The 23726-nt window shown below is 44.8% G+C and overlaps 1 protein-coding gene across 4 annotated transcripts in view; it reads left to right on the top strand.

The window, feature by feature from the left end:
- The window catches only part of SLC11A2 (solute carrier family 11 member 2), a 358374-nt gene that overhangs the window by 295398 nt on the left and 39250 nt on the right, over positions 1-23726 (top strand). For all 4 annotated transcript variants that reach the window (XM_078688843.1, XM_078688844.1, XM_078688846.1 and 1 more), the window contains 2 exons: positions 425-574; positions 2234-2307. In XM_078688843.1, coding sequence (XP_078544969.1) covers positions 425-574; positions 2234-2307 — 224 coding nt within the window. The remainder of the gene's footprint in view (positions 1-424; positions 575-2233; positions 2308-23726) is intronic.

Below are 23726 nucleotides of genomic sequence, written 5' to 3'. Positions count from 1 at the left end.
TTAAATGAAACATTATGACAATACTTGTTATTTTGTAGGTACATTTGGTAGTAATTTAGTTAAAAACCTACTGTTGTGTTTTTAACACTTAAAACACTAAAGTACTATGTTCACTCTTGAAAACATTGGCATTTCTTTAAGCGATGCATACACTCCATGGCCATTCTCTTAGATAAATACAATGCTGCGATGAGGTAAAAATCCTGTGATGCCACTATGCAAATGTAGGTAAGTGTGCATAGTGGTTCCAAAACAGACAGCTGTGGTAAAGAAAACCAGTTGACTAATATTTGTAAAGCTCATACGGACCACATTAACCATGAATTGGGCTAAGGGAAAGGGGTATATAAGCCCCTGCTTATTTTTCAAAATAACATACAGCTTTTTAATGTTTTTCTTTTGTTTATTAATTTTCCGTTTCAAGGGATTCTTGAACCTGAAATGGTCCCGCTTTGCTAGAGTGATCCTTACCCGTTCCATTGCCATCACTCCAACCCTGCTGGTAGCTGTTTTCCAAGACGTCCACCGTCTGACAGGGATGAATGACTTCCTCAATGTTCTCCAGAGTCTGCAGGTGAGGAGCTCTAGTAGAGGCTTTTATAGGGAAGCCATGAGGGCTGTTGTTTTGCCTTCTTTTTTGATGATCATAGGTGATTTTGTAATATTGGTTGTTTAGTTAATTGGATGTGTCATATGAAATACATCAGAAGGGCTTGACGCCTGTAATATATCTATGCAGACATAAAGCCTTTCACCACCTGCTAACTTCTCCCATTGTGGTTAGCGAATTAAAGAAGGAAAAGGTCATCTAGCAGTCTGTTCAGTCACTCATTTGTATGCCTGTTCTACTGTGTGAGAGACCAGGAACTGGAAATAGCAGGAGATGGAGGAATATAATCCATCTAACACCCAAGCGATTTTCCTCTTAGCAGTACTCATTTTAGCAACCAGTGCCTGATTAAAATATTTATTTGCCCTTTCCAACGTTCAAACTTGTGTTGAACAGGTTAAACAAAGACTTCTGCATCAAGTGCTCAACCATCTGGATAAACTATAGAGCCCAGGTATTAAATGAGACTGCAGTACGGTCAATCCTATAGTGCTTGCCTTTTTATTGCACATATAAACATTTTTGTGTGTAAATTAAGTGATGTGGGCAGCGTTGGTTCCTCCGCTATGGCAGAGGAGCGTCGCCCCCCCCATGCCAGCACCCTTAAAAACTTGAAAATACTAGTTTATTATCATTTTAGTTTTCTTCTAAGTGACTGTGTGCCGAGTCTTGGGGGCAGGGCCAGGGAGGTGACAGTATTGGAGGGGAAGTGGTGGGCACTGTTATCAGGGAGCATGACAGTTTGGCCGGCCGCCTCAGGACGGCCAAACTGTCATGCGCACTGAAGCGCTCTCCAACCCAAAGTGCTTTGCAGGGTCGGAGACAGCAGGCACAAGCTCCCAGTCTGTCTGGCAGTGCACAGGCCAATCCTGAAGCTGCTGTCATGTATGAGAACAGCTTCAGGATTGGCTGCACGGCAGTCTGAAAGCCTGTGCTTGCGGTGGAGAGGAGTAGAAGAGCACAATAATGGAGGGGAGCAGGTAAGTTCTTTAAAAAAAAAATCTCTGTTGTCCCCCATCCACCCTCACCGTGCCTCTTTTCCCTTACACAAGCCACTCCTGGATGTGTGTAAAGGTCCTGCAGACATGTGCAAATTGTTACTCTTATCCTTCTCTTATATGTTGTAGGTTGTAGATGCTTTTATTGTAACATTTAAAGGAATACAAAAATTATATATTGCACTAGCTTTTGGAAACTCACCCATCTATTCTGCATATAGTTGAAAGCTGGTAGGACCAGTGTAGAAGGGACTTTTGTGTTCCTAAAACAAAACCTGCAAACTAGTCTTTGTTTTATTTTTGCTAATCAAATAAATCTCTATCAACAATATATTTATAGTAAATTTTCTTAGAATTGCATGGCCGCAAACAGCTTGTGTATATTGTTAATGTAGGTTCTTCTTCAGAGTGCAATTAGATGCTATACTCATGTTCCCAATAATAGGGAAATGATGGGGCACTGGGCGACTAGATACCATAGGCATTATTCACAACTAGAAATATAGAGACACCACTTAAGCAGCAGAAATACCTTGTCCATTCCATGGTTTTGCTGAAGAGTTGTCAATTTAGTTCTTCTATATTTTGATGAATACATTTTCTTTCCTAATTCTGTATTTTTCAGCTTCCCTTTGCTCTGATCCCTGTCCTCACCTTCACCAGCCTACGGCCTGTGATGAATGATTTTGCCAATGGACTGTAAGTATTAGAGTGCATTTGTTCTTCTTGCAATTGAATATAATTTACATGGTATAAGATCCTTTTTTAACTAGATGGGTACAGATATTGAAAAGACCTATATATGGCTGTTGTCTTGGTTCTTGGTAGGTCAGGCTGCTATTATTTACCTACAGTAATCCGTTTTAAAGAAAGGTGTGTGATCTGTTCAACAGTTATGGGGCAAGTATGTATGTACATGGTCTGGTTGAATGAGTGTGACAGAGGAAGTAGTGTGGTTGAGGAAAAGGGTTTTGTGCTGAATAAAAATGGTTATGTACAGTAACTTGTGCATCATCACTAAATTGTTATGGTTGTGGTTTGGGGTGAAGCATTGCATTGGGGTGTTACTGAAAGTACGTTAGGCATACAGACTCATTGTCGATAAACAGACAATTGTAATATTGAAGAGTACTCCTAAATAGAAGTATCCCGCTTCTCCGGCATGAGGAAATAGTACCAAGGCTGTTGTTGTCCTAGCAGAATTTGATTCCAGACCTGAAATGGCTGGCTAGTGATGATATCATCAAGCGGCTATGCCTAGAAAATGTGAGCTGTAATGCATATACCTGAGTATAGAGGATAGTGATCATTTGTATTACCTGTTCGTCCTGCCCCGGTAGTCCTTCTCACATGTTGCATCAGTGTCGTATGACATTGCTAAGTGATATTCTTCTTTCAGCTCTGGAATTCTAAGGAATTGTTGAGCATCTGTAAACAGCAGAGTGACAGTGTAATATTGCTGCGAAATGATTCTGTCACTTTACATTTCTTTGTCTCCCAGGTTGAGGCAGGGTAGTAAAGGGGTAGCATGGGTCCTTATTTTGGGTGTTAAGCAAGCAAAGAGAACATGAGCAAAATGTGCTTGTGCAACATCCCATTGCCCATTACTGACCTTTTAGGCCATCCACAGGCAGTTGCCTGGATCCATCACCATTCTTTAGCCCACTCTGCCACCCCAGTTCAGACATGGCTATAGGCAAATCAGTCTGACCCTGTGCCTCATGGGAACAGTCCAGCCCGAACTGCCAAGCCATGTCTTCCCTGGACCGGAAACAAGCTTCCGAGGACCGGTTTCTGGCATTCCAGCCGTCTTCAGCCCGGCTTGCTTGAATCCAGTAGCAAAGTGAGCAAGGGACTCACGTCTGAGCATACCCTGCCACACTTATGGCATGGCTTGGCAGTTCGGGCTGGACTGTTCCCATGAGCCACAGGGTCAGACTGATTTGCATATAGCCATGTCTGAACTGGGGTGGCAGAGTGGGCTAAAGAACAGTGATGGATCAAACCCAGATCTTTTGACTGGGTGTGAGTGTTTGATTGGTTCAGATGCTCCGTCCATCCCCACCCCCTTTTGTACCGCTTTGGCCGCCATAAGTGTGGCAGGGTATGCTCAGACGTGAGTCCCTTGCTCCCTTTGCCACTGGATTCAAGCAAGCCGGGCTGAAGACGGCTGGAATGCCAGAAACCGGTCCTCGGAAGCTTGTTTCCGGTCCAGGGAAGGCATGGCTTGGCAGTTCGGGCTGGACTGTTCCCATGAGGCACAGGGTCAGACTGTTTTGCATATAGCCATGTCTGAACTGGGGTGGCAGAGTGGGCTAAAGAACGGTGATGGATCAAACCCAGATCTTTTGACAGGGTGTGAGTGTTTGATTGGTTCAGATGCTCCGTCCATCACCACCCCCTTTTGTAACACTCCAGATTGGTTACTGGGTTACCCTTGTGAGTCCCTAGAATATGGTACCTTAGGTACCAAGGGCATAGGTACCCCAGAGGCCTACCAGGGGCTGAAACATGTATTATGCCACCCCTGGGAAGCCTTCCAAAATGGCACCACAGGTCTGCTACTGCAGCCTGGGTAAGGTGGTACTTGCACCCCTTACTAAGATATAGGCTACCTATATCTACCTTTAAATACAGATACATATAAACCTATAAGCCACTCCTATGGCAGGCCTTGACAATCCTGAAGGCAGAGTGCTTGGTTTTGTGTGAGAGGGTCCCCAAGCATTAGGTGAGCCCCTCTGCAGCTTTCGGAATCACTTCTCTGTAGCTATTCTGTGCTACACCCATACCATATGCTCTTAAGTGCATTATAACCTTGAGGTAAATGCTAACTTTGGAATGGCTGCATCCAAACATGTCATGTTTGGTGCCAAACACTTTTGAATCCAACCCCCCCCCCCCCCCCTCCTTCTAAAGGGAGAAGACATGTACACACCTACCTGACCAGTAATAGTTTAAAAGAACCCCAGCATCACAAAATGGATGCTGCTGCCACAGACATGGGTCTGACCTCCTGCTGCTGGACGAAACTCCGGTAGGGGAGGCCTGGACAGTAGGTTTCCTGTCACAGGGAGGTGTAACCACCTCGCCAGACAGGCTTTAGTGTATTGGGGCTGGGCGGGTGCATTCAGTGAATGCTTTTCGGACAGTGCTGGGGGCACACCTGGTGTCCCTGTGCATACCCCAGTTCAAACCTGTTGCAGGGGCACTCAGCCTCTGTTCTGGCATGAAACTGGATAAAGGGGGGAAGGGGTGTAATCACCCGCTCCCCAGGTCCTCCCATAGGTGGGACCTTAGAGTTAGTCCAACCCCTAAACTTAGTATACGTATAGGAACCCAGTCCCTAGGACTTTAGATTAGCCTGGACGAAACTCTGCAACATAAATCCTGGAGCTTCGACATTCTATTTCGACTAGAAGACGGAAGGATCTCCCTTGGGGTCAAGGAGTGACTCCCCTGTTCAAACAAGCACCAAAGAAGCATCTTGCTGGTCTGCATTTCCAAGGCTCCCACCGGATCCCAAAGGATTTGCGACACAAGACACTGACTTCCAGAAATCTCCGTGGCGGACACGAGATCACAGCAAAGCTGAGTCTGTAGCCATCATGAGAGACGTGGGACCGAAACTCCTGGACACCGTACGCATTTGCTAGTGCACATACTTCCAGAGCTTTCCCGAAGTTGTGCATTGGGCTACTTGTAGTCCAAGCCCTGAGCACCATCTGCACCGAAGATTGTGGGCCTACACTCCACAAGTGTTCCGTGGGCCCGCTTCTAGCACTTCTGCTCGAGGCCCCTTCGCGATTTCTGGTCCGTAGACTGGTGGGTCACACAGAAGGTAACTCTTTTGTTTCTTGGGCTACCCTAGTTGCTCCAGACGTGCCCGAACTCCCCTCTAAAGGGTGAGTCCCTCAGACCTTGCTGGTCTGCACCAAAGCCAATCTTTGCATTCTGCGTGGGTTGCTGTTGCCAAGGCTTGTTGGGTCCAATCCGGATACCAGCGCTGCAGCACTCGACATCCGACGTGGGACAGCTCGAATCCAGCTCCTCGTTGTCGTCGACGCCTCCTGATCCTCGTGGCTGAAGAGTCCAGCTTCACCTCCTGCACCTGAAATCACCTGACATCGGTGGGCATCTTCTTGTTGCCTCCCTGGTCACTGGCAAGTGACCCAGACTCTGTCCCCTCTGCTTTCAGGTTCTTCAGATCTCCGATCTACCCTTGGACCCATCCGGACACTTTTCATCTGGTCACCTGCAGCACTTCTTTGCAGCTCTCCAGAGGAAAGGACGATGAAACCCGACACGAAAACACTCCTATGCACCCGGCTTCTCTGGGTGAGGTAACATGAGTACTTCGGTGCTCCCGTGGGTCTTGACTCTCGAACTGTCCAGTTCTCAAGGGGTTTGTTCCTAGTCCACTCCCAAGTGTCCCTAATCTTTAAATTTCTAACCGCAGCTTTCTCCATAGAAGTCAATTGTGATTCGTGGCTGTGTTTAGACACTGCACGCATCCACCGTGGGTTTCCTGCGTCCCTACCTTGGTTTGTGAGGCCCCTAGGGCAAAACGTATACTGTGCTAATTTACTGTGTGCTAAATAAGTTTACTGTATGTACTTTTGCCTCTAGCCTCATAAAGAGAGGGATGTGTTTAGATTAAATACATATATTTCATATATATATACCTGGTGTGGTTCTCATTTGGTCATTCACGTGATTATAGACTGGTAAAACAAGCTGCTTTAAATTCCTTCAAGACTTAGCCTGAAGGCTGCTCTCCACAGCTACCACTAGGATAGCTTTCTTTATAGGTTGTGTTTAAAGCTACCATTAAAAGGGTCGTTTGTACTGGTGCAAGGTACCCACTAGAATACTGGACAGCATATGCCAGGCCAATTTCTCACATGTGTCTATTACTGAATACAGTTTGTTCTGCTGTGCTAGATGTCTTCCCAATCTATCCAGGCAGCATTTTCTGTTCAGGTTTTCAGGGGCATTTGCCCTTTACACTTCGCTGTGCTTGAATAGTCTCCTTCTCCATGGCAATAGGTTTGGTGCTTGTGTCATTAGTTTCCATTACTTAAAATGAAGGTTTATGGGCTGGAACCAGAGGTTTTTTTGGGCAAAGATGTCATGGGACTGCAGACGGTGATGCTACATTGCAGCCTATGCACTTTGCGGGTTTTGGTTGGAGCGCAATGCTTCTGCTCTTATGTTTCCAATAACTGAGCAGTGTTCTATGTTGGTGGACCTCCGCTCAGAACATCACACTGTATTCCCTTGGTAACATGTTGAGTTTGAGTAGTTTTGGACCTAAAACTTCAGTTTCTGAGCTTATATTTGCAGATGCCTTATTTTGGTATCTAGTGGCTGGGTTCTGAAAAACATTGTATACACTTTGGGGTTCATTTTATTGGTGACTATAGGCAGATTCAACATGACTTAAGATATATTTGATCCAAAACTCCTAAAGGTTCACTCTGTAGGCATTGTTTTCTGCAGGTCTTTTTTGGGTGCATCAATGTCTTCAGGACCAACACTTAAGAGATGCTGCTTTTTAGTCACTGGAGACATTCAGCAACTCAACACCATGGGCATTGTACTTCATAACTCTCTAACCTTTGTACGGAGCCAATGGGACTGAAAACATTTGGAATCATGACATGTCAGTTTAACCACTTGGATGCTAAGACATGTCCAACGATTTCAATGTAATTTCCATTGAAATGAATGGGCACTCCATGACGAGCTGAGCTCGTCATGAGCGTCCAAGGGGTTAAGAAAGTTATCCTTTTTGCTCTGATCACTTCAATGTTTTGATTGATACTTGTGGTTGTAACTGACTCTGACTGTGCCCTGGGCTCTGCTTACCAGACCCAGGGCAAAGCTCTGATTCTAAGATATATGGTAATTAGGTTTAGTTATATTTGTTACTGATAGCCTAGCTGTAAATCCCTAGTATATAGTAGGTGTGCACTACTGTGCTGCCTGCTGTCATTTTAAAGCCAGCCCTGCCTTTCAGGCTGCCTTTACATTAAAAGTATATGCAAAGTCGAATTAAGAATTAAAGGTACTTTCACAGTCTCTAACGTCCTTATGTTTACAAACAAGTCACCTCTAAGGTCTCCCCTAGGTGCTCCCAGGGTATGGTGTCTTGTAACTATAAGTAGGGACATTAAAATATGTTTTATATGCCTTGGTGAGGGGAAAAACTACCAATTTTGTCCCCCCCTCCATTGTAGCCATTGGCTCCAAAGGCTAATATGGGAATTCTTTTTTGAAGTAGAACTATTTAAAGAAAGGAGCTAAAAATATACTTCAAAGTATCATAATGATAGAATAATCGAACTACTTGCCATTGTTATATTTATTATAACTATCACAGAAAAGAAGTTACAAACCTTTCTTTTCTGTAAGCCAAAATCCAGCCTTCCAGCAGCCTTGCTCAGATTGATCTGCCTCTGCCAGGCTAAGCCAAGCTTTCTTAATGAGGTGTGAAGTGGCCTGACTAGAGAAAAGGGATTTTCTGTGTTGAGGAGAACTGCAAGCTGCAGAGCAAAAAGCAGGAGGTGGATGAAGTTGCCAAACTGGTCTTTAAAGAAGTAATGACAGTTTAAGGCAACACAGTCTCACCCCTACATTGTGCACCCCCAGCCATTCAGGAGCCCCAGTAATTGGATCAGTGAAGAGGCTTGAAGGGGAGTGTTAGGGAATCTTAGTCAGCCAGCTCTAACCCTCCATTAGAGAGTTTCTCCATTTTGTCACCCTACATCCCAATGGTCAGAGGTGGCCCCCTGCTTGACGCTCAGGAAATTGAATAAATATGGGAGAGTTGCATGGCAACTCGGATCCCTGCCTGAAATTACAAGAAGATGGACTGCCCTGCACCCCAAAGGGTTGCACTCTGAATGACTGCACCTGCTGCAAACTTGGAACTACAGCCCAAAGATGTTGCCTTGCTTCAGAAAGTGGAAGGAGTGGACTCCCTTAAAGCAATAGGCTAAAAGAGCTCACCTGCACCATCTCGATCCAGAAGTCCCCAGCCTGGTGTGCGTCCAGTGGACATAAGGAGTTGGCCAGATGAATTCTGGGAAACCTAGTCCCAACATCCCAACATCCCAAGGAGCATCTCAGAGCTTCTATACCCTTGGATCTGTTTTGTGGATACCTTGAAATCCCTACATGACCTTCCAGAAGTTTGTAGAATATCAAGTAACAAGCTCCACATGGAGTCCGACCGGTCTGCTAAAGTCAAGCTGCTGCCGTTAACCGCGTCCGAGCCTGGATTTTAGGTTTGTCCCTCTGAAAGCTCTGTCCATCGACTAGATTTCCAGGAGTTGACCAGGGCCTCGCGCTGAGCCAAGCCAACAACGTTGACGCGGATCCGGCCTTACAGAAGTGCCTTGCTCGATGACAAGAGGGAAAAGCTCCAGAAAAGTTTTTAAGTGCGAAGGTGACATTTTGACTCCTGCTTAGTGTATCTGACCAGGGATCCATCACTGTGAGTCTCAACGTTTGACCAGATGTCCCAACATGGCTTATTGGGCTTTTAAACACTAGAAAGGGTTTAGTCTTTAAAAATTCATATCTCTTGCCCCCTTATTTGGAGTTTTGTCCTTTTTGTGTCTATTTGTTCATAAACTTATAACCTATTTTTATAAATTGATTTTGGATTTTTATTGTATATTGTGTCTTACTTATTTAATGTATTGGTGTTTTAAAATGCTTCATACACCTGTTAAGTTAAGCATACCTGCTCATGGCCAACACCAAGGGTTGAGCAAGGGAATCATTTTTGAGACCTTCACTGAACCTTTTATTGTGTTTGTGGCCTTATTACTAGTGGTAAGGTCCTATCACTACTAATAAACTACTTTCCAACAGTGGGACAGTAAAGATTTTCAGCAACTCTGGTGAAAATCGATTTTAGTCTTTGGTTACTTTTGGAAATCAGGTTATAAAGATTCCTGTATTTGTGAGTGCTCTGGCTTTCAGCTTTCAAAGTCAAACAAGGAGAGAACAACTTTTAAGTTATGTCTTCAGGGCCCATGTCTAAGGTGCAGTGTGCACATAGTGTGTAATTTGTATTTCTTTTCTGATCACAGCAAATCTTAGTGTTAAGCTTTTGCGATTTATCAGCTTATGGTTTTGAAAAATGCACTAAGATTAATATTAGGTGTTTTAAGTGGTTCCTGTCGCCCATCTCTCTAGCAAAGAGGAGCGCTGTCATTCATTGTCTATTACACTTATACATAAACCTCACATCTAGTCCGATAACATTGAAAAAATACATTCTGAAAATGGTGTTTGATAGGTGGCATTGTGAGTGTTAGGCAGCATCCTCTTGAGTCACTCTGTGTTTATACCCATCAAACTTGAGACAGGTAAGCATGTTTTACCTAAGTCAACCAATGAAAGGGAGCTTGAGGCTTTTGAATTAAGCCCTGTTTCATGATTCATACTGTTGTTACAGGTAACTAACTCCTTAAGATGCAGTGGCCAACACAATTACAAACTTGAAAGCAAAATCTTGAAAGTTAGCATAAATTTAGAACATTCTTACTGGTGCTACTTTAGGCTCGGTCCACAGAAAAATAGCTGTGGGTTTTTCAGTCCTCATTAATGAAATCAGCAACAAATTGTACGAAAAAGCAATCAGTATTTCCTCAGTAGAGTCCTCTGGGAATCCTTCAATAATCACACACCTGTGATATTGACTATTGTGTATTGTGACAGCTGGAGCCGACGCCTGGAACAGTCTTCCCCCGGGTTAGGAAGTAAGGTGATAGAGCATAGGATGCGGAGGACCCAGAGCCCGAGGAGCTGCTGTGGTTTACAGTGGCAAAGGAGGCGAGTGCCATGAGGAGGAAAAGGAAGGAATGTGGCATGACAATATAGTGCAGACGGTGTGGGCATTTGGCACTGACTGCACCAGCAGTGCAAAGAGGCTTCCCACGTTAGGCTGGTGCTGCTTTTTCCTGTAGTGGTGCGCCATCTCTCTGCCTGATTTTCATTCGACACACAATTTCCCACAAACTTCATACCCTGCTTTTAACTGCCTACAACTCTCCATTTTTCCCCTGGAGCCCTTTAGTGGCTTTGACTGAAACATTAGCCTTCTCTTTTCTGCCTTCAGGCAACTTGCTTATTAGGTGAGTCAGTGGCCAGTAGAGTTGCTTTTACCCCAGATTTTACCTCTGCCATAGTCACATGCGGTGGCTAGTGGTTCACAATACCTCAGAGCTCCTTCCCCTGAGGGCCATTGTGCGGAGGAAGCCCATATTCCAAAAGGCAACTGAGGGTAGAGTGGTGCTCTTGGGGTGCTTATTGTGCTTGATTTTACTGCCTCCTGTACCTGCCTCTTGTATTCTCGGTCCAGTATTTGTCGGTGACTAACTTAATGACACACACCCTTTTAGTCCTCACTTTGCCCTGCCTCGTCGTTGTGTGCCACAACTAACCCTTCTCATAGGGCACCCCTCTACCGGTGACGGGGTTTAGCAGTGTGGGGTGTTGCTGAGAATAGGGCAGGGTGGCTTGGTTTGAAGGCAGCTGGCAGTGACTGCATCTTGGAAAGTTGTTCAATTGATGGAAGCTTTCCTTTGATGCTATCGGTGGACTTAATCTTGTATGTTGTTGCTCCATATGGATTTTCCTCTGCTCTACTCCTGTGCTAAACTCCTGCGAACGCCCTTAGTTAGTTCATCGGCTTAAACCCAGGCTGCTTTGAAGCTCTGAGGCTATCATAGTGCTTGGAGGTAATCCCGACCATGATGGCGGTTCCGTTTGGTGGTTAATTGAGGAGTTACTTGCTGAGTAGAGTGAGCCCGTAGACTGTGCAAAGAAAAGAGACTGTGATGTGATTGAATACACATTACTACCAGCAGACCATAAGAAGTTATTGATGTTTCTTGAAGTGATCTGCTTTTCCTGCAGCTGCCGGATTGAATTCCTTTTGTTCTTTATCGTACTGTCCTGAAGAGGCCAGAGTTACTGGAAGGCCGAAACGCGATCGCGTCGACACTTTCCAAATGGAGGAGTCCTTGTTTTGAAATTGATTTGGAAATGAATGCCTTGTGACACATTTTTCTGATTTAGGTTCTATAAATTTGTGTATTGAACCATTGGTGTCCGACTACCTCCTAGTGCACCCCCTAGAGTTAATGGGAGGGCACTCAACATTTTTTTAGGGTGAAAAAAGAAAAAGTCTGTATATTCAATATTTTTTTGTGATTCTGTACTTTTGTCAAAAGTGTTTATGTTGTTAATTGTTTTAAATAGGTGTGTATATAGGTATGTATATAGTGGTATATGGTGTATAAAGAGTTTGTAAAAAATATTTTGTTTTGTCAAAAGAAAAAAAGAGAATAAGAAATGAGATAAAAAGAATTTATGTTGATTACAAAGAATAAAATATGTAATCATGTCCCCTTGTGCGAGTGGTGATGTCCCGAATGTCTGATTAATTCAACTTTGAACTTATGGCATAAAAATAGGCGAATTGACTGTCTCCTATTTTTGAAAAAATAGTGTAGATTGGTTCCTCCTTTTTCCATTTTTCCTTGTTTCTTCCATTTATCTTAGTGCTTGGGGCATAAAGCACAGAGGAGTTTCTTTTTTTATAAGGCCTAGAAAGTTGTAGGTTGTATTAAACAAACAATTATGATGACCAGGAAGATCAACTGTAGGATGATGGTGCTTATAAGAGCACATAAGAAAACTAAATTAAATCATTTGAGAAACAAGGCTCTCCATGTGAATTCCCTGAAGGGCTTTAACTCAAACTGGCACTTTTTCATCAAGCTGAGTTTGGAACCTGTGGTGGGCCTTCTCGGTAACTGGATTGGGAAAACCAGCTGTTAAAATAATGCATTGAATGTGCTGTGTTGACCAAAGGTTACTTTGGTACATGCCCAGAGAGTGGTTCAATCATTTTAGATAATAGGACAGTCGCTTATTTACAGCCTTTCAGGGAAGACTTTATCTTGCTGGATATTGACATTGTGTAACAAAGGAAGTGTCAACTTGTTTTTGTCCCAACATGATTGTTACCCCTCAGTGCAACTCAGTAGGGTAACGAAACTTGAGTGGGCCCCCCGCGAAGTACATGGAGGGCCCCACCCACACTTAGCTAAGTCAGGAGCTCTCAAGCCAGGGACCCGCTACCCATGCACAATGCTGTAAGCGCCCCCTGGGCTACTGGTGTATCTCCCAAAAAACTGATGAAACATTTTAGTTGAACCTCTAGTGATAAAACCTTTACGACTTCCACGACCTCAGTCTCTCCAGAGTTGGAATTCAATGTAATCTTCCTGGTAAAATGTACAGTATTCAGAGGCATTACAATGTTTGGAAATAATTTTATCTTCTATTTAGTTCTTTAGAAAAATCAATGAATAAATTGGACCTTTCTCTGGACTTTTTTGGCTAGTCTTAAAAATATGGTCCCTGCAAAGGTGACTCCCTGTTATAATAATGTGAGTCCTCTTCTGACAACAAGAGGGGACGGCCCTCATTATGTACCTGCCACACCATTAGGTTATCAGCAGATAGTCCTGACGACTAGTTTCTCTGTTTATTACAGGGACTTTAAATCACAAGCTGGCTTCCCGCACTGATGAAAAAAGAAAGAAGTTAGTGTCTTTTTGAACGACAGCATTCAGACTTTATCTCTGGAAAATGTATTTGATCCCTCTTGTCCTGTGACTCCTCTCGTCTTCAGATAATCAGCAAACGTGTAACTTGTTTCTTATTTTTCATGATAAAGAGGTTGCAATAGCAACAAATGTGAGGGGTAAGAAAACATTGCAGGCTAAAGGAGAGCAAAATAAATTTAAAAATCCAGAGAAAGAAGAAAATAGCTGTGGATCACCCAAAAATGTACGTTGCGCTCCAATGGATGTTTTGGTCTTGGAAGAGGAGAAAGTGGCAAAAGTTTCATCTGAGTTCTTAACCAGAGATGCCACTGTGCAGCAGGTCACTGTGGAATCTTCACCTAACCCAGCTATAAACCAGATGGACTCTTTGAACGGTGGTTCTTTTCCAGTGTGTTCCATGAACCCTCTTAATTCCCATGCTAAGATTTTTCCTCCCAACAAGTGAACAATGTTATTTACAGTCAGAAAATGTGAGGTTTAATGGATCTCGGCATGCAGCGAATGTGCCAGCTTTTCTGGAATCTGTTGCATATTTTTTTTTTTTTTTTTTATTGTTGCACCTTGTCAGCATAAGAGTCAGTTCAAGCAGTCAGATACGTGGCGTCAACATTCCGCCATAATCAATTCGAATCGCAACATTTCTTTTTCTCCAACAATAAACAACAAGCAACATTCAGGTGTATATCTTGGTTTTACAGAAGCTTGATAGGTATATGGAAGCAGACTAATCGTGGCAGGCCGGCTGCCGACATGTATCACCCTCACGCAGTCCGTACATCCCACAAGCCAGAGGGGCGAGACAGTAACCAGGCATTCTAAATCCCCGCCACCCCATCCCACCCACAATCTCGTTGTTATGCTACATCCTCCCCCTCCTCTGAACTATCTAGATCTTCTTCTTCCCGTAGAGGTTCACAAGGCTCCCCCCTATAGACATTCCATGGCAGCCATAGTTTGTTCCACTTACGTGGATTGGCCCTCTGCTGATACACCGCCCGCTCCACCATCATGAGCATATCCATATTCCTGCACCATTGAGTCAAAGTGGGCGTCTCCGCCGCTCCCCATCTCTGCGCTATGTCTCGCTTTGCTAACATCACCCCAATGACCGCCCATTTCCGCCCGTGTGATGTCAGGTCGTTCGGGCCCCATACATTTAATAAGCAGATTCTAGGGTCAGGAGTGAACGGGAGCTGCAGTGCCTGGGCGATCGTGCGTGCCACTCGCCTCCAGTATTCTAGTATGGTCGGACAGGACCAAAGGGTATGGAACAGCGTTCCCTCCTCCCCACAATTACGTAGACAATATGGGTGATCCGCCCTCTGGATTTTGTGTAGTGTGGTGCGTGTGTAGTACACTCGGTGCAATATCTTGAACTGTACCAATCGGAACCTCGCTGATATTCCCGCCTCCCTAGGCGATGCCAGTGCGGCATTCCATTCTGTCTCATCCAGCGTACCCATATCACCCTCCCACTTCTCCTTCAATGTCTGTAATGGGTCAGGCAAATTATTCACTAGTTTACGGTATGTGAGGGATGTAGCGCTAGCCTCCATGTAATCAGTGAGTAAACGATCTTCTAAGGGGGCCGATTCCGGGACCTGAGTCCCTGGTGTCAGTGCGCCCAGTAGTGCATGTCTAATCTGTATGTAGCGATATGTCTCAGTGGTGTTCAGCTCATATTGTTCTCTCAGTGTGTCAAATGGAACCACCCCCTCCCTTGTCCACAGATCTCCCACCGTGGAAATCCCTATAGCGTCCCAGCGGTCAAACCCTTTACTACGTCTCAAGTTTCCCAACGCTCTAGAGTCCCATAAGGGTGTGAGTTGTGTAATTACCCCCCCCCCCACTTCAGACGGGATTGAGCCTTATGCCACAGCGCTACAGTGTGCTTAGTGGGGCCAATCAATTTTGCAAGCAGGCCTCTGTTGTAGAGCGGGGCCAGAAGTGTAGTCATGCAAAGCTGGCGTCTATCCGCTAAGTATGCCGGGTCCTCCTGTGGTGCGTGTAGCCATTGGTTAATCACCCTGAGGTGTGCCGCCCAGTAATATAATTCCAGGTTCGGGAGTGCAATCCCTCCGCTATACCAATCCCTGATCAGTTTCACCTGTGCTATCCTTGCCGGCCTGTCTCCCCACAACAGTCCCGACAGTTGCCCTGATATGTGTTTAAAAAAGGAAGGTGGAACCAGTGTCGGTGTATTCTCCAACACATAGAGGAACCGGGGCAGCGCCATCATTTTGAAAAGCGCCGCTCTGCCCAATAACGTCAGCGGGAGTGTCTTCCAGTGGCGCACGTCCGCTTTCAATCTGTCGAGCACCGGTTTCAGATTCCGTTCCTGAAAGGTCACATGATCGCGGGTAATCTGAATCCCCAAGTATTTAAAGGAAACTTCTTCAACCACCAAGGGGCAATCCACCTCAAGACGTGGCGGGGCGCCATGCAGCATGTAGAGCACCGACTTTGTCCAGTTAATCTTGTAACCCGATACAATACCCTGCCGCTCACACAACGCCAGTAATATTGGGATCCCTTCTGCCGGGTTAGTCAGGTAAATCAGCATATCGTCAGCGTATAAGGACACTCTGTCCTCCCACCCTTCACCCCATTTGATGCCCCGCAGCAGTGGCGTGGTCCTGATGATAGTCGCCAATGGCTCCAATACCAGGGCAAACAATAGTGGTGAGAGCGGACAGCCCTGTCTCGTGCCCCTCGCCAGTGAAATGACTCTCGAGACATATCCGTTTGCTGTCACCCGTGCCACCGGTTTCTCGTACAGTAGCTTGACCCACCCTATGAATTTCGGGCCGAAGCCCATCTGGTGCAGGACTGCAAATAGGTACCGCCACTCTACCAAATCGAACGCCATTCTGGCGTCCAGTGAGAGGATTGCTGCATCGGCTGTCAACAACGGGGCTCGTGCCATAACACCATGCAGGCGCCTAATATTCAGCGCCGTATTTCTGTGCGGCATGAATCCCGATTGATCCGGATGGATGAGGTGGCTAAGGTGAGGCAGCAGCCTGGTGGCTAATAGCTTCGCCAGGATCTTACTTTCCGCATTGAGGAGGGAAATCGGCCGGTAGGAGCCGCAGTCCTCAGGGGGCTTGCCAGGTTTCGGGATCGCCACAATGGTGGCCATGCACTGGTCGGGTGGTAGGCCTCCTCGTTCTAAACTGTCTACATACATGTTGAGTAGCGGTGTCGCAAGCGTGTCAGACATGGTTTTGTACCATTCAATCGGGATTCCGTTGGGGCCCATGGCTTTTCCCGGGTGTAAGGCCGCGATAGCCAAGGTGATCTCCTCAGCTGACAAGTCCGACTCTAGGTCCTCAACGCTGTCTACCAATAGTGTGCGGGTGGGCACTCCCACGAGCGCCGTCTCCGCCATTTCCCGGGTAACCTCTGTCAGAGGTATACACCGCCTGGAAGTGATCAGCCAGGAGTTCGACTATCCTCGCAGGGCGGGTGTGCATTGCCCCTACAGAGTCTTTCAGTTGAAGGATAGCCCTCTGTCCCTCTCGCTTTCTCTCTAGCCAGGCGAGGAGCTTACTTGCCTTATCCCCTACATCGTAAATCCTATTCGTAGTGGCCGTCATGCGTTCGATCACTCTACTGCGCAGAAGATCAGTATGACGTTGCTGACACAGCCGTAGCGCGTGTAGCGTGTCTCCGGTCGGGTTAGCCATGTGAACTTCATTTGCCTTGGCGAGTCTGTCCTCTAGGTCTAGTAGTTCCAGTTTCTGGGAGCGCTTATAGCTCGTTATAGCGGAGATGGCTTGGCCCCCTGAGGACCGTTTTATAGGCTTCCCAGAGGACCGATGGGGATGAGCCAGTATTCTCCGCGAGGTAGCAAGTTGTCGCTGATTTGAGGGCCTTGGTCACCTGCGGGACCCTAAGGTACCCCGGAAATATCGGGTATATGCGTTCTCGGGCCCGTTCCGGGCTGGAAAGGGTGAGCGTCAATGGGGAGTGGTCCGAGACACCCCTTGGTTTCATTTGTATACCGTCGACAGTGAGCCGCCCATGCCCCGGTGTCAGGAAATAATCGATCCGTGATAGACTGTCATGGACCGCTGAGTGGTATGTGTAGTGTCGGTCGGTCGGGTGTAGGCGCCTCCAAAGGTCTATCAGGCCCTGCGCCTCTAGGAAGTCGTGGAGCCGGGAGGGCCCTGGAGACTGTGCACGTGTTGGGAACCTATCCCGTGTGTTATGTGCTACTGCATTGAAGTCCCCCCCTATAATGAGGTCCCCGTCTGGGAGTTCCAACAAAAAGTTTCCTAGCTCTGGGAGAACCACCGTGTGTAGGGCCGGCGGAACGTATACCGAAACCATATTCAGCTGCCTCCCTTCCCACTGTCCGAGCGCCGCCGCACAGCGGCCCTGCGTGTCTACCTTTGTGGACTGGAGTATAAATCTGGAGGAGCGGTGCATTAGAATTCCCGTCCCACGGGATCCCCTTGTGAATTCTGAGTGAGCGATCATACTGTAGCCTTTCCTGTCTAAGGCATGTATGGCGGTGCCTGTGAGATGCGTCTCCTGCAGCAGGACTAGGGCTGGGTTGAACCTCTTAATGCTGTGTAACACCAGGCCTCGCTTGACTTTGTCCCCCAAACCCCTCACATTCCAGGACATAAGTTGCAGAGGTGTCCCGCCTCCCATCCCTCGCTCCCCCCCTCCCTATGTCACTCCTTGTGGTGTGTGTCATTGCTACTGCGGTTGGGAAAGTCCATGTACCATGGAAATTGCGATCTTATTACTCGACATGAGCCTGCCATAGATAGTGTGCGTGCCACGTGGGTCCAATCTACACCTGTAAAGCAACTCAAAACAATCAAACATCCCCCCATCCCAACTCCCCCCCTCCCTGCCCCCCTGCTAGACGGACCCTGAACTGCCCGCCCCCCCAACTTAGCAGAGTGCCTGAACCAAACCCCAAACACAGTACTTGCTCGTCGGGGTGAGGGACTCTCCGGAGTCGGCGGCCTCCTTCCATGTCCACGGAGGACCTCCGCCCGGTGTCCTTGACGAATCTGTTGCATATTTGATCAAGAAATATCTCTCAATATATTTTGTTGTTGGTTTTCTGCTTTGTATATATTGATGAATTGAGGTTGGTTCAAAGTAGTGATATTTACCTGGTGCAAATTGGGAATTCCTGTGGGGGTAATTTTGGCAGAGTTACATTCAACTTGTGGTGGTAAATTTAATTTTGAAAGACTGAGTATTTACTTAGCCGTGGCATTGATGTCTTTCCTCTTCAGCGTGAGAGGACAAAATAGCTCTCTTCTCTGGAAATCGGGTTAGGTTGTTGGTTCCCCTGATATATGGGTCCCCTCCCCAAAAGATGACTTACAGTGGGAGTGTAAAAAATGTATTGGTGTCTGTGGTGAAGGGGGCAGGAGAGTCTTTCTGCCAGCTTTTTGAGGAGTTGAGGCCCTCCTCCCTTGAAGAGGATGATTTGAGAAAGTGGAGTTGGTTAGCGGGTGCCCTCACCTCTAAGCGGTCTTTGGGGACCAAGAGCAACTGGCGCAGTTATTAATTGTTTAAAAGTGGTTTCTTGGAATGCACCAGTCCTTTGAAGCAATGGGAATAAACGAACATTGTTTTAAATAGTTTTGCCACCCATATCATTTGCATCCAAAAATCCTGGCAAATGGCTGACTTTGAATTGGAAAGATAATTTGCCCATAGCTGTAGTGCCACTCAATCTAGGAGGGGGAATGCTAAGAGAGACGTAGAGATACTCTCAATTGTAGCCGGTCATACAGTTACTTTAGAAATGCTTCCAATGTAATCCAGACTATAAAAATACATTTGAAGGCGAGTCAACATGTAGAAGCTCACTTCTACCTGTGAATTCCTTCCATGTGCAGTTGAGTACTGAATTATTCTCTTTATATAACCGAGATCTTAAAATAGGAAGTTTGTAAACTAGTCATTTTAGTTGATGACTTTAATACCAAAGTATCAAACTATGCTGTAGGGTATCTGCAAATTTAGAAAAAGAAGCGGTGTTAAAACTTTCCATGCTATTATTCCGACAAACATGAGAGCAGATAATAGAGGTCTTGTACTTTTGAACCTGTTCAGAAAAGGGGAATATCTGATAGTTCTTGCGAGAATTGAAAATCATGCTCTAGCTACGGTTACCGATAATTCTAAGTCTGGTTGCTCTAATATTGATTATTTGATTGGTCTCTTTTCTATGTTTGGTTTGATCTCTGAAATTAACATTATTGAAATCCATTTAGTGATCATAAAGCTCTTTCCTTTCTGATCGACTTAGTTTTGTATGGGGTAGAGTCCTAGAAACGTAATGAAATAAAGTGGGGTTTGGAAGATCCCACTTTAGAACGTGCTGGGGAGCCAACTTGATCCGTAAGCTTAAGGATTCCCTGTGTGTAAGAACATGTGATAAGCGATTTATGTACTCTGATACTTTCTGTAAATATGAAAGGTATGTGAAGCTTTTTTTTACAAAGGATGACATAGATTCAAAGTACCCACTAAGGGGGCTACCTTCCTATCCAGTGGTCCATCTTAACCTGAAGGTAAATAACTTAGTTAGATGTCAATATCTATCCTTCACTGTTGAAAGGGGTGCATTTTTCAGTCTCCTGAAAATTAGAATATTGAGCTCTCCATTTCAGTAATTAGGGAGGAGCCCTTGATATGGGCTTAGTGTCTAATCCACATGTTTGAAAACAGTTTTCAACGATGTGCAATCCCACCTTCTTGATCTGGAAGCAATTATATCACCTTTACACAAAAAGCGCTTTCACAATATGTCCTACAATTTTTGTCGAATTGCTCTCTCTTAAATGCAGTAGGAAAACTGTCAAAAGTATTCTGGAACATTTACTTCTTTGGGTAGAAGAGGAACAGATCATGCCTATGGAACAAGCTGGGTGTAAGAAAAATCACCCCACGTGACCTTACATAGCATCTTATTGTTGCAGTTAATAGTGGTAAAGTGTTATTGCTCATGGCCTCCATGTCAAGCAGCTTTCATAGATCATTCCTCAGGATTTGATAGTGGAACACCCACCGTTCTGGAAAAAAACTGCATAGATTATGTATGGCATATAAATGCATCAATAAATTATTGCCTTACATTCTGCTACTTGGTAGAGCTCCAATCTGCTACAGCATCAAGAATAGGGGTACATTACTGTACCAGTCTACTCAATGCAGATGACATTATCATTCTTGATTTAACACCTCACCTAAGGGGCTGAGTAATCAATTGTTATCCTTTATAGATCCTCATTTATGGTAAATCTGTCAAAAAGTAAGGTTTTTATATTTTTTTTAATGGTAACAAGCCTGTGAAGTCTTGCAACGACTGCGGGTATGTTAATGGGGAGACGCTGAAAGTGATGAATCTGTATATTTATTTAGGTAACATTATTTCCAGTTCTGAGTGATATGGATCTCATTTGTCATAGTTCTATCAATCCTTTACCTCATACCAACAAGTTATGGCCCTTTTATAACGCTGTGAGCCGTACACTCTGTAGATCTGGCAAAATCCTCCTGACTATTTTATCGATAGAGACAATGGATATTGTATAGTGGTCTTTTTTGTTGAATGAAAGGAAACATTTTATGGAAGGTGTGCAATTTAACACCCTGGCAGCAGTTCAGGCACTAAGACTAGAGTTTGGATTAACAAGTACCTATGTACAAGGTTTGGTTGGTGTGGTCACTTGGGGTTTTAGGGTGCTGAGGGGAGAGGAGAATTCACTAAGGAGTTTTATGAGTACGGAAATTCTTAATATGCAGAAAGAAAAATAATTGTTTTATAGAAATGTTTATAATACACTAAATATGTTCGAGTTAAAGAAGGAAACCGTAGACTCCTTTTTTTTTTTTTACTGTTCCACTTAATAGCGTTTTAAGGCATTCTTCTGGGATCTTAAGCCAAAGTCCTTATGCAAAATTTTGTAAAGGTAAGAGAAAATGTTACATAATAATTGCTACATGCCAATTTCAAGAACCATGGTAGTATCTGTCTTGGAACCTTGATCATGGAATTCGCCGTTTTTGGACATTGTTACACATGAATTTACTTCCTCTAACTGTCCTAATGGCAAACTGGTTTAACTCTTGGACTAAGGATAACGCTTGTAATTTTTGTAATATGGGAGTGTAGAATTTTAAAAATGCTTTATTTGTCCAGCACTGCATTCCATGTGAAGTCCATGTTTTTAAAATATAACGTTTGAATGCGGCAGAAGCTCGGTATTTGTATTTTTGTCCTGTGAATGAGACCATTTGTCAACGTTTTTAGATTGTTTTGACTTGGTTTTTTTTCAAAACCATATTGTATTTATGAAATGTAGCTATTTATTTTATCTTGTGGACCTCATAAGAGTTCCAAATCTTAAATAAAGAATTTAATTGATTGTAAAGGAACCTACAGAATGTCAGTATATCAAAGACACAGTATTACAATGAATATTCACACCACATGTAAATAACATGCTAAAAATGTACCATACTTTGCAACAGGAGTAATCACATTTATGCTCCAAGGTGGAGCAGAGTTGGGGTAGATAATGAGTGACTTAAAAAAATGATTTGTCCCATTTCTGTGACAAGGCAATCTACCAATGTCTGTAAAGACAAGGTACCAGTTTAGATCTACTTCCTAAATGGTGTTGCACCACATTGCATAATTTATTCACCTCTAGTTCATGAAACAGGTGGTAAACATGGAAGCATTTGACTAGCCATCTTGCCTCTTTGTGCCCTGCCTTCAAAATGTCTTTAAACCCAGAGGTCTTCAAAGTCTTAAAATTCGATAGAAACATCCCTGAATTTAGATAAAGTAGGTGGGACAACTTCTTTAAAGAGCTTCATAACCTGCTCAATTCCAACTCCTCTGCGACTCTGCAGTTTTATATCCATGATACTCTTAACCCCTTCGATGCTCATGACGGAACGGTTCCGTCATGAGCTACGGTTGAGCTGTGCTCATGACGGAACCGTTCCGTCATGACCACGCCCGTTTTTATTAGGGCCCAGCACCGGAGGGGGAATCGCGGTCGCGCTGAAAAGGTTAAACAGTTCACTAAACACAACTTTGGGAACTTTGTGAAAAGGGTAATCTGTAGACTGAAAATATCAACGTATCCTTACCCAAAGACATTCCACTTAGTAGAGGATGAACAGCTGCTACACCTGATATTTAGGTGTTTAGTTCCCAGTAAGACTAATTAAGATGTCAGGCACCACTTCTGCCATAGGTGCCTATGTGGGATCCCGCACCAACAAACTCGTGCTGACGAGGCTTACCTGTAATGTTTACTTGTGGGTATTGGTCCAGTACTGAAAGTTAAAGGCCAGTTTGGAAAGATTTCTTAAAATCTCTGGCAATCCTCCAAACCACAAGATGAAGGTTTCTTGCAATCATTATATTGCACATATGTGCCTCGATCTCACTAGAAGAGTAGAAAAACAGAGAAAGCTCCTCTGACATTTCCAGAAGCGGTGTAAATAAGGACTGGCGATCTCAGGCAGTTCGGATCGGATCAGTTAAGATTTGAGCGTGTGAAGAACCCCCACCTGTAATCATTAAGAAAGTGAGAAAACACCAGCTGTCAAAGATGACCTCTCCTAGGAGGAAAGCATCCAAAATAGCATATCCAGCAGCTGGATCTACTGACTTTTGCTGCAATGGCCTGGGATCTTTTTAGCTTAAAAAAATAATACTTAATTTTTCTAGTAGCTGAAGTCAAGTAGTTTTCTGGAATTCCAGTGTAATATCTTGTTTGATTGACCTAGCAGAGAAATTCCTTTACTCAGTCAATAATCAAACAACAATTAGAACTGATTTGTCCATTCCATTAGTTTATTGGACCTTGTTGAAGCAACGTACTCTTAATACAATGTAGAGATCCTCAACTGTGCAGAGCTTTTAAATAAATCAGAGAATTTTGGCCAGAGAGCCACAGACCCTAGACCTTGAGAGATCCGACCAGGCACCCCAGCCACTCTCGCTGGTGTTCGACGTGATGATAATCTGCTCCGAATCCCTCAAGGAGACCTGTTTCAGGATGGGGAGGGCTCGAGCCACCACCTCAGTTCCGCCCTGATCACCTGGGTCACCGGAACAAAACTAAAATCCCTGCCCATTGATCACCCAGCAGCCCAAAATGAACCTCATCAGAATATTGAGGTGCTACCGAGCCCAGGGCACCAAAAACACTGGCAGCCAGATCGTCTTCACCCTCATCCAAAGGGAAACCGTACTTCCTGGCATTCACCAACAACCCATGAAGCCGACAGGAGATCCAGAACCCTCTGAACATGTGAACAAGTCAGGTGAGGAGAAGCCCCCTTTACCAAACAGTCCTCAAGATATGGGAAGATGCCAATCCCTGGAGAGGAAGAATCTTCATCAGGTGGGCCAACATCTTGGTAAACACCCGAGGGGCTGACTTTAGACAAAAT

The sequence above is a fragment of the Lissotriton helveticus genome, chromosome 1_1 (assembly GCF_964261635.1).
Source record: "Lissotriton helveticus chromosome 1_1, aLisHel1.1, whole genome shotgun sequence".
NCBI classification, from domain to species: domain Eukaryota; kingdom Metazoa; phylum Chordata; class Amphibia; order Caudata; family Salamandridae; genus Lissotriton; species Lissotriton helveticus.
Note: the sequence above shows the minus strand (reverse complement) of the source record. Positions and strands in the feature narration are given on the sequence as shown.